Source organism: Penicillium antarcticum (genome assembly GCF_028974205.1).
Source record: "Penicillium antarcticum strain IBT 31339 chromosome Unknown utg000004l_segment0_segment0, whole genome shotgun sequence".
Taxonomy (NCBI): Eukaryota; Fungi; Ascomycota; class Eurotiomycetes; order Eurotiales; family Aspergillaceae; genus Penicillium; species Penicillium antarcticum.
Genome location: NW_026695302.1, coordinates 1,709,734 through 1,722,293, shown reverse-complemented (window position 1 = coordinate 1,722,293; position 12,560 = coordinate 1,709,734). Strand labels below are relative to the sequence as shown.

The 12,560-nt window shown below is 47.4% G+C and overlaps 7 protein-coding genes across 7 annotated transcripts; 2 read left to right on the top strand and 5 right to left on the bottom strand.

Moving 5' to 3' along the window:
- Positions 1-101: 101 nt before the first annotated feature.
- On the top strand, positions 102-2,176 carry N7508_004626 (uncharacterized protein; the record flags this gene model as incomplete). The annotated part of the gene is made up of 6 exons (XM_058462692.1): positions 102-234; positions 284-525; positions 577-687; positions 740-1,209; positions 1,264-1,612; positions 1,673-2,176. The coding sequence occupies 6 exons, from the start codon at positions 102-104 to the stop codon at positions 2,174-2,176; spliced, it is 1,809 nt and encodes a 602-aa protein (XP_058321317.1).
- A 420-nt stretch (positions 2,177-2,596) lies between these two features.
- On the bottom strand, positions 2,597-4,806 carry N7508_004625 (Zn(II)2Cys6 transcription factor; the record flags this gene model as incomplete). Its single annotated transcript, XM_058462691.1, has 3 exons — positions 2,597-3,541; positions 3,598-4,600; positions 4,655-4,806. The coding sequence occupies 3 exons, from the start codon at positions 4,804-4,806 to the stop codon at positions 2,597-2,599; spliced, it is 2,100 nt and encodes a 699-aa protein (XP_058321316.1).
- Positions 4,807-5,046: 240 nt separating this feature from the next.
- Positions 5,047-5,500, top strand: N7508_004624 (Dabb family protein; the record flags this gene model as incomplete). Its single annotated transcript, XM_058462690.1, has 3 exons — positions 5,047-5,065; positions 5,113-5,341; positions 5,398-5,500. The coding sequence occupies 3 exons, from the start codon at positions 5,047-5,049 to the stop codon at positions 5,498-5,500; spliced, it is 351 nt and encodes a 116-aa protein (XP_058321315.1).
- A 137-nt stretch (positions 5,501-5,637) lies between these two features.
- Positions 5,638-6,339, bottom strand: N7508_004623 (SIMPL domain-containing protein; the record flags this gene model as incomplete). Its single annotated transcript, XM_058462689.1, has 1 exon — positions 5,638-6,339. One exon carries the CDS (start codon positions 6,337-6,339, stop codon positions 5,638-5,640), a length of 702 nt encoding a protein of 233 aa, XP_058321314.1.
- Positions 6,340-7,252: 913 nt separating this feature from the next.
- Positions 7,253-9,053, bottom strand: N7508_004622 (aldehyde dehydrogenase family protein; the record flags this gene model as incomplete). Its single annotated transcript, XM_058462688.1, has 7 exons — positions 7,253-7,679; positions 7,730-8,283; positions 8,337-8,372; positions 8,432-8,768; positions 8,821-8,831; positions 8,884-8,935; positions 8,986-9,053. The coding sequence occupies 7 exons, from the start codon at positions 9,051-9,053 to the stop codon at positions 7,253-7,255; spliced, it is 1,485 nt and encodes a 494-aa protein (XP_058321313.1).
- Positions 9,054-10,119: 1,066 nt separating this feature from the next.
- Positions 10,120-11,058, bottom strand: N7508_004621 (uncharacterized protein; the record flags this gene model as incomplete). The annotated part of the gene is made up of 3 exons (XM_058462687.1): positions 10,120-10,503; positions 10,571-10,671; positions 10,722-11,058. 3 exons carry the CDS (start codon positions 11,056-11,058, stop codon positions 10,120-10,122), a joined length of 822 nt encoding a protein of 273 aa, XP_058321312.1.
- A 464-nt stretch (positions 11,059-11,522) lies between these two features.
- On the bottom strand, positions 11,523-12,428 carry N7508_004620 (N-acyl homoserine lactonase family protein; the record flags this gene model as incomplete). Its single annotated transcript, XM_058462686.1, has 1 exon — positions 11,523-12,428. The coding sequence occupies one exon, from the start codon at positions 12,426-12,428 to the stop codon at positions 11,523-11,525; it is 906 nt and encodes a 301-aa protein (XP_058321311.1).
- Between the last annotated feature and the right edge of the window lie 132 nt (positions 12,429-12,560).

Below are 12,560 nucleotides of genomic sequence, written 5' to 3'. Positions count from 1 at the left end.
CACTCGGGATCTTCGATGCGCATGAGGGGTATATAGAAACGAATTTACGACGGCGATTGAACGTTCATTCGGAAATATTTGATCTCAGCCCAGTGGAAAGAATGGCACCGTCTTTCGACTTTTCATCTGGCCTGCCCGAGTGCGCTGACAGTCTGCCGACTGATGTACCTGTGCTAATTGTTGGAGGAGGCCCGACTGGCCTGCTGCAATCGCTCCTTTTGTCTCGACTCGGAGGTATGGCTTATCGGAGCCCTTGATAGCCACCGTTGACACATTTTGACAGTACAATCACTGATCATTGAACGTTATGCTGAGCGGTTGGAGGCGCCCAAAGCCCACGCGATCAACCCGCGCTCCCTAGAGATCATGCGTCAATATGGCCTGGGTGAGAAGCGAGTGCGCCAAATAGGCACATCGCGAGACGATAGCCATTGGGTCAATTTCCTCACTAACCTCAATGGTGACTCGGTTGGGAGGTTGCCTTATGAGCGTATGGATCCCGGAGTCTTGGACGACACTCCAGTGGTATGTTGGTTTTCCGATGAGGTTGAAGAATACGGTAACCAACCTTGATAGATGATTCACAATATACCTCAGCCAGCTCTGGAGCAGGAGTTCACAAAGTTTATTGAGCAAGATCCCAACATCACTCTGCTGAAAGGATTCAGTATTCATGGAGTAAAGCAGGTAAGATAAATGAAAGACTACATATTATTAAAGAACAGTTATTAACCAAAAGCCGAAGCAGACTGAAAAAGAAGTCGTGGCCACCATTGAGGAACGAGCAACAGGATACCTGCACAAAACAAGATCACGACACCTTATCGCTTGCGATGGTCGCAGAAGCAAGGTCCGTGAGCTGCTCGACATTCCATCTGAAAGCGAGGATTCAGATCAAACGATGATGACCATCCATTTTAACGCAAACCTTCGGCCAGTGGTTGGTGATCGTGTTGGTATGCTTTTCTGGATTATTGACCCAATATCCGCTGGATTCATCATTGGTTACGATCTGGATGGAAACCAAGTCCACATCAGCCAAGTGGATGTAGAGCAGCACCCAGTTGAGTCGTGGACTGAGGAAATGTGCAAAGCCAAAATCCGCGGAGCTATTGGGAAAGACGATGTTCCGTTTGACATCCTGAGCTACCGACCTTGGGTCTTCAGGCGGCAGGTTGCTGTGACCTTCCAAAAGGGGAATGTTTTCCTGTGAGTCGTTGGTCAATCGTTTTGTCGTGGCATGCTGATAGCTAACTCTGCTAGTGCTGGTGATGCTGCTCATTCATTCCCACCAACTGGTGGCCTAGGATTAAACTGTGGAATTGCGGATGTGCACAACCTAGCTTACAAAATTGCTCTCGTTCATCAAGGAGTAGCGAGCCCGACTATACTCTCGACATATACAGCTGAACGACGCAGTGTTGCCGAAGCCTATTCTAGGCAGAGCGTCAAGAACGGCAAAGAGATCTTTAGTTTGCTACAGAGCCTCAAAACCGCTGGCGTCGAGGACGTTACCCAAGCTCGCAAGAACATGGTGGAAGTATTGGCAGATCCAGTGCAACGTGCAAAGGTTGAAGAGGGAATTGAAGGACAGCGTGAACATTTTGACAATGTAAGTGAAATACTATTGAGGATATTGTGTCACTAAGCATTCTGATCATTTTTTCGATAGCTTGAATTGCATATCGGATATGTCTATGGAGCTAGCAAGCCTCCTGCTCACGCTTCGTTCTACTCTCCGAAGTTTGTTCCCGGTGCACGATTGCCTCATGCTTGGATCAAATTCCCAGAAGCGCAAACAAACATCGGAGACATTCATCAAGAGCCAATTGACGTCTCTTATGTGAAGGAACTGAGCGAGGACCAAGTCAAGGCTTTCCAATGGAGCACTCTGGATTTATGTGCGCCTGACTCCTGGACTTTAATACTCGGACAAGATAAGCCAAGCTTGCAAACCACCCAGTTCCAAGAGCACTGCGAAGCCATCAAGGTGAAACTCACTATTTGGCGCGCCGGTCTTGACTTTGATACAATAGACCAGAGCTGGTTTGCGGATGAGCTGAACAACCAGGGTGGCATCTTAGTTCGCCCGGATCAGCACATCTTCATGAGGGTCAGTTACTTCACCACTGGGGAGGATCTGATCATAGGGCTGAACAGGCATCTTGGCTTGTAGGCCAATCGGAGACCTAGTGTGGGTACAGACAGTAAAGAGATGAGAAAGTTGAATTGATGAATGCTCTTGAAACTAGTCCCCCGAAGATTGTTTGTCGGGATGTTCAAACAATAGCAATTGGTTGATCATATTGCATGTGCAAGTCAGGAATCGCTCGGTGCTCGCATAGATACCTGGTAACTGTGGCGCTGAAACATGCGGCATGTCAATAGAATTGTCTAGACATCGTGTGTTAGATACTAATTCCTTGGAGCTTAATTTATATCTTTCTTTTTTGTTATCGACCCGGTCAGATTTCTGTTTTAGTCCGGGTGCACATGCTAGCCCCTTCCTGTGTTCATTTTAAGAGTTTCTAGGTACTTTATTGGAAGCCACGATATAAGCGATTTGCGTCGGGACTCTATTTCCCATTGCATGTGTTTATGCTGAGGTGGCGTTGAAAACCTCCCACATGAGCGAGTCAAAGTCCGGTGCACCGGTAATGTCTAGAAAGCCTCCGGGGACAGAGTCATGTAACCAGCTTGTGGAATCAACATTCATGTCGTAATCATCCATGAAGGTATTTGTCGGCAAGTTCTCACTGCTCGTGTCGGGCAGTGAGAATGCTTCAGTTGTATTTTGTAATCGTCGTCCTCTACCGGAAGGACCACGGCCCCCATTTTGCGGGAGAGGGGTATAAGGGGCCTCTAGGCTTCGGGCTTTAAGCAATCTCTGGACTGTTGCTCCAGATAGCTCGTGGATACAATCCCTTGCCCGCTTAGCCTCGGTCCAGTATTCTCCAATGCTGCTGAGGATATTCAAGCTGATACAAGTATCAGCCACAAGTTCATCAATCTGCACTTCAGAGGCAACAGCAGGAAGTCTCCACACACAATGAAGCATGATAAGTGTGCTCAAAAATATCGAGTGAATAATGAATCTGCTATACAATAGTGCCTCCTGTCGATATAGCTCACCAAAGCCATGGAGTAGATCCACAGAATGCCGAGAACATTGCGTGAGCATATCGTCTGCTGGCTCAGGGATACCGGGACTGGGTCTCAGAATCAGGATTATCATTTCATGATATTTCGTTTCGCAGATCTTGGCTAATGCTTCCAGCCCAGATGCACTGGGAATCTCCGCATGCCATGACTGGAGACGGCCGACCATCTCCTGTTGCCACAGATGAATATCGGTGATCGGTGGGTAGGCATATCGAGGGGCATCTCTGCAGATGCTGTGCATGACATATTTGATTTCAGAATTGATTCGTGCGAGTTTGAATAGATGAATGGAGAACGTCATGTGAGATGGTGGTTCTTGTTGTGACCTTTCTTGGGTGACTTGTTCGGCGAGCTGCATATCAGAGATATCTAGAGGAAGCTTTCAAAGCTATTAGCTGATATTAGAAGTTGGAAAAACAAAGGATGCTTACGAACCCGAAGTTCGCAGGCTTCGTCTCGCACTCCGATCGGTCGGCCCATCATTGTTCCCAATGTACGATCAAAACTATAGACCACCCAGAAAATTCGAGTCCTCATCTCTTGCTCCAGAAAAGATATGGGAAATGTCGATGACGCGCGGACGTCACGTTGAAGGCCCAAATCAATGAGCGCACCCAAACATTGATAGTTCAAGCTCCAAACATTAATGTCACAGGATGGATTGTGTAGCCCATAAACCATTAGCAACAACAAGCTCTGCAGCCCTTCCAGGGTGCCTTCAACACATGCACGGTCGAAATGCTTTGTAGCTGCCGTGTAGTATCCCTCGGCAGGGAGAGGAAGTCTGAACCGCCTGGAAAGGTCGGAGGCAGATATGGCGAGAACCATGAATACTTGGAATGCGTCCACTGGATCTGGTGTTGCTGTTCGATTGGTGTACAGCTTCTCCAGACGTCCCATGTGTGAGGGTTCGTGAAGAAATGGATAAATCAGATGCATGGAAGCAAAATACTTCGAGGAAAGCTCGATAGCATCTTCCTTGCGGTGTGGCAGTAGAGCCGGATTGTTGAAAAACTCGCTTGATAGCGACATTGGCTGGTTGAGACTACCATTATTTCCCGGTGGTGCGGTCCGCCGACCAGCGCTGGAGAATACGAGATTTGCCAAAAAGTAGCCGCTGGAAGGACCGATGTATCTAGGCTCACCTCCTGAGGAAAGAGATACGAGGCCTATTTCGTGCGCTGGTCTTGATTGTGTGCCAGATGGCTGGAGATCGTTTGGCCTCAAAGGTTGCCCGTGGTTTGAGAGACTTGCTGATCGTTGGCTGTGAACGGCCTCGGGAACAGCATGCTCAAGCTGTGTCGGTCCATCTGTATGATCAAGCAGTGAGATCGCTGTTTTATCTAGTCCCGGTCCATCTTCAAGTCGAATGCTGGAGTCCTGTTCCTTGACCAAGGATTCTAGCCACTGTATTCGCTTTTGCAGATTCGCGATGTAGCTAGCCAGCAGATATCAGTGCCATTTACATCAACATTTGGAATAAATCTCTTACGTGCGGTTGACTTCCTGCTTTCCATCATTAACACACTCGACGCCGTTCTTTTGACATGATGAACATTGTGGAAGCTCTCCGTCGCATCGGATTTTCCGTCTCTGGCAACGGCGACACGCGGCGCGGTTCCGGGACCTGCGTGGAGAGTCCATGCGGGTCAGACTTAGCCCGCGATAAGTATGTGATGTATTTTGTTAGAGAATTTGAAGCGATACTGTGTGTTTCAGGCTCAATACACGATGTCGTCGCGACGTGAAGAGAGTGTGAAGGCAAAGTCGAGATGCTCGGGTCGCTTCCGCCAAGGACGGAGGACATCCGCTGCGTGCTTTAAAGCGAAAATCCCCCTTGACTGAACTTCACTTTTTTTTTTCTGCTGTTGAAGAATATAAATAATGACTCTCGTTCACATTGGTCAGTCTCATTCATCCGAGTCTATAATCCAACTAACATTGTCATAGTCCTGTTTAAGTTTCGCGCGAATGTCGGAGACGAAGTCCGACAGGAATTCCTCTCACAAATCAAAACTCTTAAGACTTTGCCTTGCGTCAAGAGTCAAAGACTCGTTGCTGGAGGCCCCTCTCTTACCACACCGATTGAAAAGAGCAAGGGTTTTCAGTATGCTCTAGTGAGCTATCACGAGGACCGGGCAGCCCTAGCCGAGTACCAAGCGAGCAGTGAGCATGAGAGGTGAGAGTTAATAATACTTGTACCCTAAACGTTTTTGATACTGATGTATAAAATAGAGTGACAAGTACCTACTTCCTTCCTTACAAGGAAGATCTAGTTCGGTTTGACTTCGAGACTGATCAAGAGGATGAGGCGCTCCTCGGATTCTTATCTATTTGAAGTCCGTACATAGAGGCTAACTTTATAGTAATGAATATCACGATTCATATTTATAAAGATGCGGATCTTGTGGGATCTCCTTTTGGTGGTATAACATTTCTCACTACCCAGGTTATAGTACATACATGAATGAATGCTTAGGTATCCGACACAGTTTCAAAAATCACATTCACAGACCCAGTAACCTCAATTTCTTGAGGGGTCAGGTCCAATGCGTCAACTTCATCGTCATCACTGGCAAAAGATCGTCTGGCCTTCTTATACTTCGGAGCCGAGGCCATCGCGACATTTCTGTATCCGCCCTGTGAATAGTCTGTGACTTCCACTGCAGTGACTTTCCGCTGTAACACCTCGGCGTAGTCTTCAGCCTTCTTTATTGCGTCACGCAGTGCCATTTTACGAGCCTGAGAAGCCAGTTCGCTTCCAGTCTCATCAGTAAGACGCCAGTTGATTGAGTCCACCTCGATATTGGGATAGTTCAAGAGCTTGCCGATCACTTCACTCATTTTGGAAAAGTCTCTAAACGCAGATTTGAAGGAGATACTGGCATGGTGCGGATTGGCCGCTGGGTTTCCATCGCTGTCATTGGGTTGAGACCACGTTTTGATATTTGTGGACGAGAAAGTTGTCACTGGGTGCTCAGCAGCGGCATTTTCCTCTTTGGTCTGAGGACAGAGCAGTTTGAAGAATTGCTGTACTTCGTTAGAAATCGAAGTGACTTCCTTGGCGATCTCCTCTTTGCGCGGACCGTTCGCCCTCACTGAAAAGGCGAGCGCGCCCCGCTCAGGATAATGAAACACGGCTGATTCGCCGGTAACAGTAACTTTGAGGCATGGCATGGTGGTTGATGAAGAATAAACATGGGCAGAGTGAGAAATTAAATGGCAAACATCAGCGCAGGCAGCCGAGTATCACGGCCTCGTAGCCCCACCGTGTCATTTGCCACAAATGTTATATTGGAACGTTATGAGTCAAGCTCCATAGTTCCTGGGTATTGTACATGAAAGGATTCGGGGTGGATTTCTATTGGTCCTGCGTCGCATGAATACCTCAATCGCATAGTCTGATTTGAATGCCAACCTCACAAGATTCCATCCTTTCCAACGGTGCCCACCTCCAGCGAGCCGATTTCAGAAAGATCCATGACTATCGGACTTTGGTGAAATGGTCCAAACAAAAAGCCATCGAGCAGCCGCTAGATCAGGGGCCGCGAAAGACAGTCCTCTCAGCCTATACTCTGTCGGCAAAGAATGATCGCCCTTGGAAAGCTTGTTGGCCGTCCAGTGATCAAGGACCCGGCAAGGTATATTGAGTACAAATTCAAGACCGGTTGCAACGAATAGAATGCTTGAATTGTCCTTACCGGTGCCCTTGCAGACCCATCTTGAGTAGAATGTGAACATCAATCGCGACTATGAAGGAAACTGCTGAAAGTCGGTTACGTGAACTTGGTATGGTTTTGGGGATAGCGATATATTTCAGGGACCGTGGAGCAACATCGTTGATTATTGATGGATGCAGAGAGCAAAGTGGACATTGGGTTAGATAGTCACTGACTTGTACGGACTTTCTCTTAAGGTATACGTGTATAATCAAGCGCGTTATATTATCATCAATTCAATGGCCACAGAGGGGCTCTGGGAATATTCGTTACATTGCAATGAAACGGTTCTCTATGACAAAGTGATAACATGGCGAACTGTTTCTAATAGACTGAAACTTCAGTTATTCCAATGATCGGATTTTGTGAGATCACTGTAGATTCACCGAGACTGTCTTGGTCTGGGTGTAGTTGAACAGCGCCTCTTCGCCCAGCTCTCTTCCAATTCCGGACTGCTTGTAGCCACCGAAGGGCAATTGCCAGTGCACTCCGTTGTACTGATTGACCCACACTGTGCCCGCCTTGATGTTGTTGGACACTTCGATGGCGGTTTTGAGGTTTTCGGTGTGAATCCCCGAGGCCAATCCGTAGGCCGTGTCATTGGCTGTCTCAATGATCTCCTCAATCGTCTCAAACTTTCCAATAACCCCTACAGGGCCAAAGATCTCTTCGTTCACGATATCCATGTCACCGGAGATTTCGGAAAATATGGTCGGCTCCATGAAGTAACCCGGGCGATTGACTCGATTACCTCCGATCTCAATCTTGGCTCCGGCCTTTTTGCCAGAGTCGACGTATCTGAAAGCTAAGTTAGCAGCTGATTTTGACTTTCGTTAATAGAGACATACCCCAGAATTCGATCCAACTGGGCTTTGGAAACCTGCGCACCATGAGCAGTCTTTTCGTCTTCAGGGGGCCCGATGGCTCGTTGCTGAATTTTCTCTTTCAACTTCTGGACAAAGGCATCGTAGATACCAGATTGCACATAGATACGACTGCCTGCGCAACAGTTCTGTCCCATGTTCGAGAAGATACCGTTGTCAACCCAAGAAGCTGCTCGGTCGAGATCTGCGTCATTGAAGACAATATTCGGTGATTTACCTCCCAGCTCGAGGGTGACCTTCTTCAGGTTGGAAGATGCGGCATCCTTCAAAATCTGACGGCCCACAGCTGTGGATCCTGTAAACGCAACCTTGTCCACGCCCATGTGACAAGATATAGCAGATCCCGCGATGTTGCCATAGCCAGTGACAATATTGATGACGCCTGGTGGGAAGCCTGCTTGGACAATAAGCTCAGCAGCGACCAGTGCAGATAGCGGTGTGATCTCTGCAGTTTTCAAGACGACTGTATTTCCGCAGGCAATAGCCGGTCCGACTTTCCATGCCCACATCATCAATGGCTGTTGAGTGTAAGCATTAGCCTGTTTGCCTAAGATATTGAAGGAAAACTCACAAAGTTCCACGGAATGATTTGACCACAAACGCCAATCTATAGAAATATCAAGTCAGTAGATCGCTCTAGAACTTCTCGCAAAGAAACAACCATACCGGTTCACGTCGAGTGTAATTCAACTTGCTGGGATCCGTGTCGATAACACGACCTTCGATCTTATCCGCCCATCCAGCATAGTACCGAAGACAACCAATAGCTCCACCAATGTCGCCCCTGGCACTGTTAATCGGTTTTCCATTGTCCATTGATTCTACCGCCGCCAGCTTCTCCGCAGACTCCTCCATCAGCATGGCCAGTTTGTAGATGTATTGCGAACGTTCAGCTGGAGTGGTCAACCTCCACGGACCATTTAAGGCCTTTCGAGCAACTGCCACGGCCTTATCGATATCATTTTCGCGTGCTTCACTGACAGCGCAGATTTTCTTTTCGGTTCTGGAACGGCATTTTCAGTATAGGCAGCTTGTGTGATAATCAATTGACATACGCTGGATTGACCTGTGTTTGTGTCAGCCTCTAGCCTTCCCCAGTCGGGTTAAAATACACATACCACGTCAATGGTACCTTCATCCGATCCACCCACGAACTCATTATTAATGAATCTGCTATATTTGAGCCATAATTCACAAGTTTAGATGTTTCAAAGACGTACAGTCCGGTGGGCTGCTGGTAAGCAATTCCCGTCGGTGTGGTGAGTGAAACAGCAGTTTTTGTCGCCATGATGAATATTGAGATATAGTTGAAATTGAGATCACTCCTAGTCAAAAGGAAGCATGATAAAACTTGAGCGGATCATGACAAATCGTGGGGCATATGAAGTGTTGATAACAGGTTTCTCATTGATTGACATCATTGCTTCATTGAATTTTCAGGCGCCATCCTACTTGCATGCCTTATCTATGACGTGGTTATGCTGTAGTGCATCCTCAATTAAGTTGGCCTATATTGTAGTAGATCCATCTGAACTTACTGTACTGATGGAAGGGCGACTGCTCATGGCTCACAGAGTAGATGTAGAATCGAATTGGACAGTGCTTTGTCATCGATCTTTTCAAAGATCATCGTGGTTTATATCGAGTCATTCAAGGGTGTATTTTGCTCTCTGGTCATCGCGAATAAGCTCAAAATCTGCTTGTTCTTTTTTGACGGTATCAGTGTAACTCAGTTGTTGAACAAGTTCCCCCCTCCCCCAATTAATACGCATGTGTGTATTGGTTGGCACACTTCACTTGATTTATAAACTGGACCCTGCGCTGTATATCATGAACTGGTATATCATTGAAGAATACAAAAAGAATGCAGTGGGTGTAGTGCGATTAGCCACTAGTCTTTGATGGGTTGTCTAGATCTTGATTAAAGGCTTTCATCGGCCCGTATCTACAATAAACGCTAATGGAAGACATACAATATACTCTAAGCCGCAATAGTGATTATCACAGGATTCAAAAATTTGATATGCATTGGGCAAGCGTACATTATCTCATCCATAGCAGCAAGTATTGCTCACTAAGATCTTTGGGTCCCAGAATAGGACGAGAAAGGTACATGTGAGGGTGAATTAAGCCAGTCTAGCCAATTAGCATAATTGACCCATCTAGTGGTGTAAATTCTATGAGCCCTGTTGTAGCTAAGCCCCGGTGATATAACCATGCAGACAATTATCCCGGTTCTCTGCTATAAGACCTCCAACGCTCTTGGGATTCGTCGGGACTGAAGGCTCACAAAACACGGGCATGTATTGTGGAGCACGGTCAGAACAGTGACAAGACTCATCTAATAGAGAAAGCTAAGACAGAAGAGCTCGTCTATAGGGCACATGCTCAAGCGCACCGCCTTGGAACACAGGTCTCGTCTCTTCATTCATCCCAGTCCATTCCCAGCATGCATTCCATAAGGCTTCGCGTTTCTCTTCATCCTCACTGATCCGAGCGGCGGCATTTGGCATCTGTCCATCGAAGTGTCCTCTCACCGAAGAGTACTTCGGGTCTACAGCCAGCGCTATCAGGTCACGAGCAGAGTCTTTATTGGAGCGAAGTCTGTAGCTGAAGATGTTTATAATCGGAAGCGAGATGGCGAACAGCTTGAATGCGATCTGAATGATTTTACGCTGAGAGGTATGAGCACGGGAGTCAACAAGAAACCTGGGTCCATGGCGGTCACCGTGATTTTGCTAAGTATTGAATTCTAGATAACCTAAATTTCAGTGAAATCCTCGTTTCATGGAGCTCGTTTCGTACCTCTTGGAGTCGCTGGTTCAAGCTCTGCATGAACATGACGTTAGCCAGCTTGCTGTTCGCATATCGGCGCCAGCCCATGTCATGTTCAGTTCCAGCCTTGTCTAAACCAGGATTGACCAAGAAGCCGAGGTTCTCATAGGAAACTCTGCACCCAGCTTGGATAGTGGGATAGGAATCTCAGGATCGTGGATTTCGGAGCTTAGCATGACAACCCGACCCGACTCGCGATCCATGTTTCGTAAAATCCTGAGGACAAGAGAAAAGTGTGCAAGATGGTTGACTTGGAAAATAGACTCATGGTGATCATTGGAAAAGCGCTGGCCATTTAAAGACCATGTGAAAGCGTTGCAAATAATCGCGGAAATTGGAGGAAGTTGTTTTGATTCCACCAGGCCCGTGATCTCGTCCGTGAAAGCCCGCACTTCCGAAAGCGAATTCAAGTCCACGCTTTTGATCAGAAGCTTGCCGGTAGGATGTTGACCGGACATTTGTTCCAGTCGAGCCAGGGTGCGTCTTTAGGGGATTTTGTCGCATTTCGTACCGTGCCGACAACGGTGAGGGAAGGATGGAATAGGAGCTGTTGTACAGCCTCTATGGCTAGTGAGCCAGTTGCCCCTGTAATGATTACCGAGCCTGACATTGTATAGAATCAATCCAAGACTGAGGTCGAGTCAGCGAAATCAACGGAGAAAGGGAGAAATACTTAACCTGACATTCGGCTAAAGAATAGCCGAGATGTCATAGCTTTGCTTTAGAGGCATTGCCGCTATGACTGAATACACACAGACTTCCATGGTGAATGTGGACAAGGCTGTGTGATACAGGGTACATACTTGCGTTTTCTTTTCTTTGAAACTGGCTTGAGATGAGAAATCACATTATCACAATACACTATGAACCAATGTTCAATAGACAGATGTACATAGAGCACTATATGATACAAGTTACAACATCACTTCGGGTCACTGGGTCGATAGACGACTCGCTCTGCAAGTAAACGAGGTGTGTCGGTATCATGACTTGGCAAGAGGACCACATCAGATTCTCTAGCAAACTCTTTGATGGTCCTCAACGTCTGTTTTGCGCGTATGGGATCGTCGTTAATTCCATCCGGCTCCTCTTTATCCAAGAGATCCAAGCCATATGTTGCGTCGCCGGGGAGGAAGAATGTGACTTCCTCCTCCTTGGGGCCTTGGCCATATACCACCAGACCGATATGTCCAGGGACATGACCTGAAGTATCCACAATGACGATTTTCCCATCCTCTGTCAGAGGGTATGATTTTTTCCACGGCCCAAGCGCGTTGTCCTGCAGATCAACAATCCTCGGCGAGAAATCTCTCGGCCAGTGGTTCGGGGTAGCGCCCTCTATACTAACAAAGACCGGATGTTCTCCAAAGGTATTCCAGTGTTCACGACTGATGTATATAGGCAGGTCTGGCGCTTCCGCAACTAAATCCTCTAATCCACCGGCATGGTCGTTGTGGAGGTGACTCAAAACAACACCTTTAAGATCAGTCGCCTTGATTCCACAACTATGTAGCTGCTCAAGAATACCATCTTGGTGCGTTATCCTGAATTGAATCAGAAAGCCGTTGGCGAAAGCAAGCCGTGGAAAGTATCCCGCGTCGTTGCAACAAGGTGATTGTCCAGTATCGAAGAGGAAAATGCCTTCGGAGTGGCGAATGAGGAATACCCCCACGGGTAGCGACTCAGTCCATTCCCTGTCGAGGAATGATTTGAGGCGTCGAAGGATCGCGAAACTGCCCACTGGTTGTGAGCGCATAGATGGTCTGATGCGGACCGTTCCTGTGGTCAGGAACTCCAGTTGTACCGGTCCACTGTGACTACCGGTCATTTCTAGGGGACTGGTAGAATGTAGTGAGGGCTACCGAGAGATTGAAGGGTCCAAAGAACTAAAATGGAATTGGATTCATTTATAAATGGTCGATATCGACTGTCGATGGTTAGCCGAACAGGTGAAGTAAGC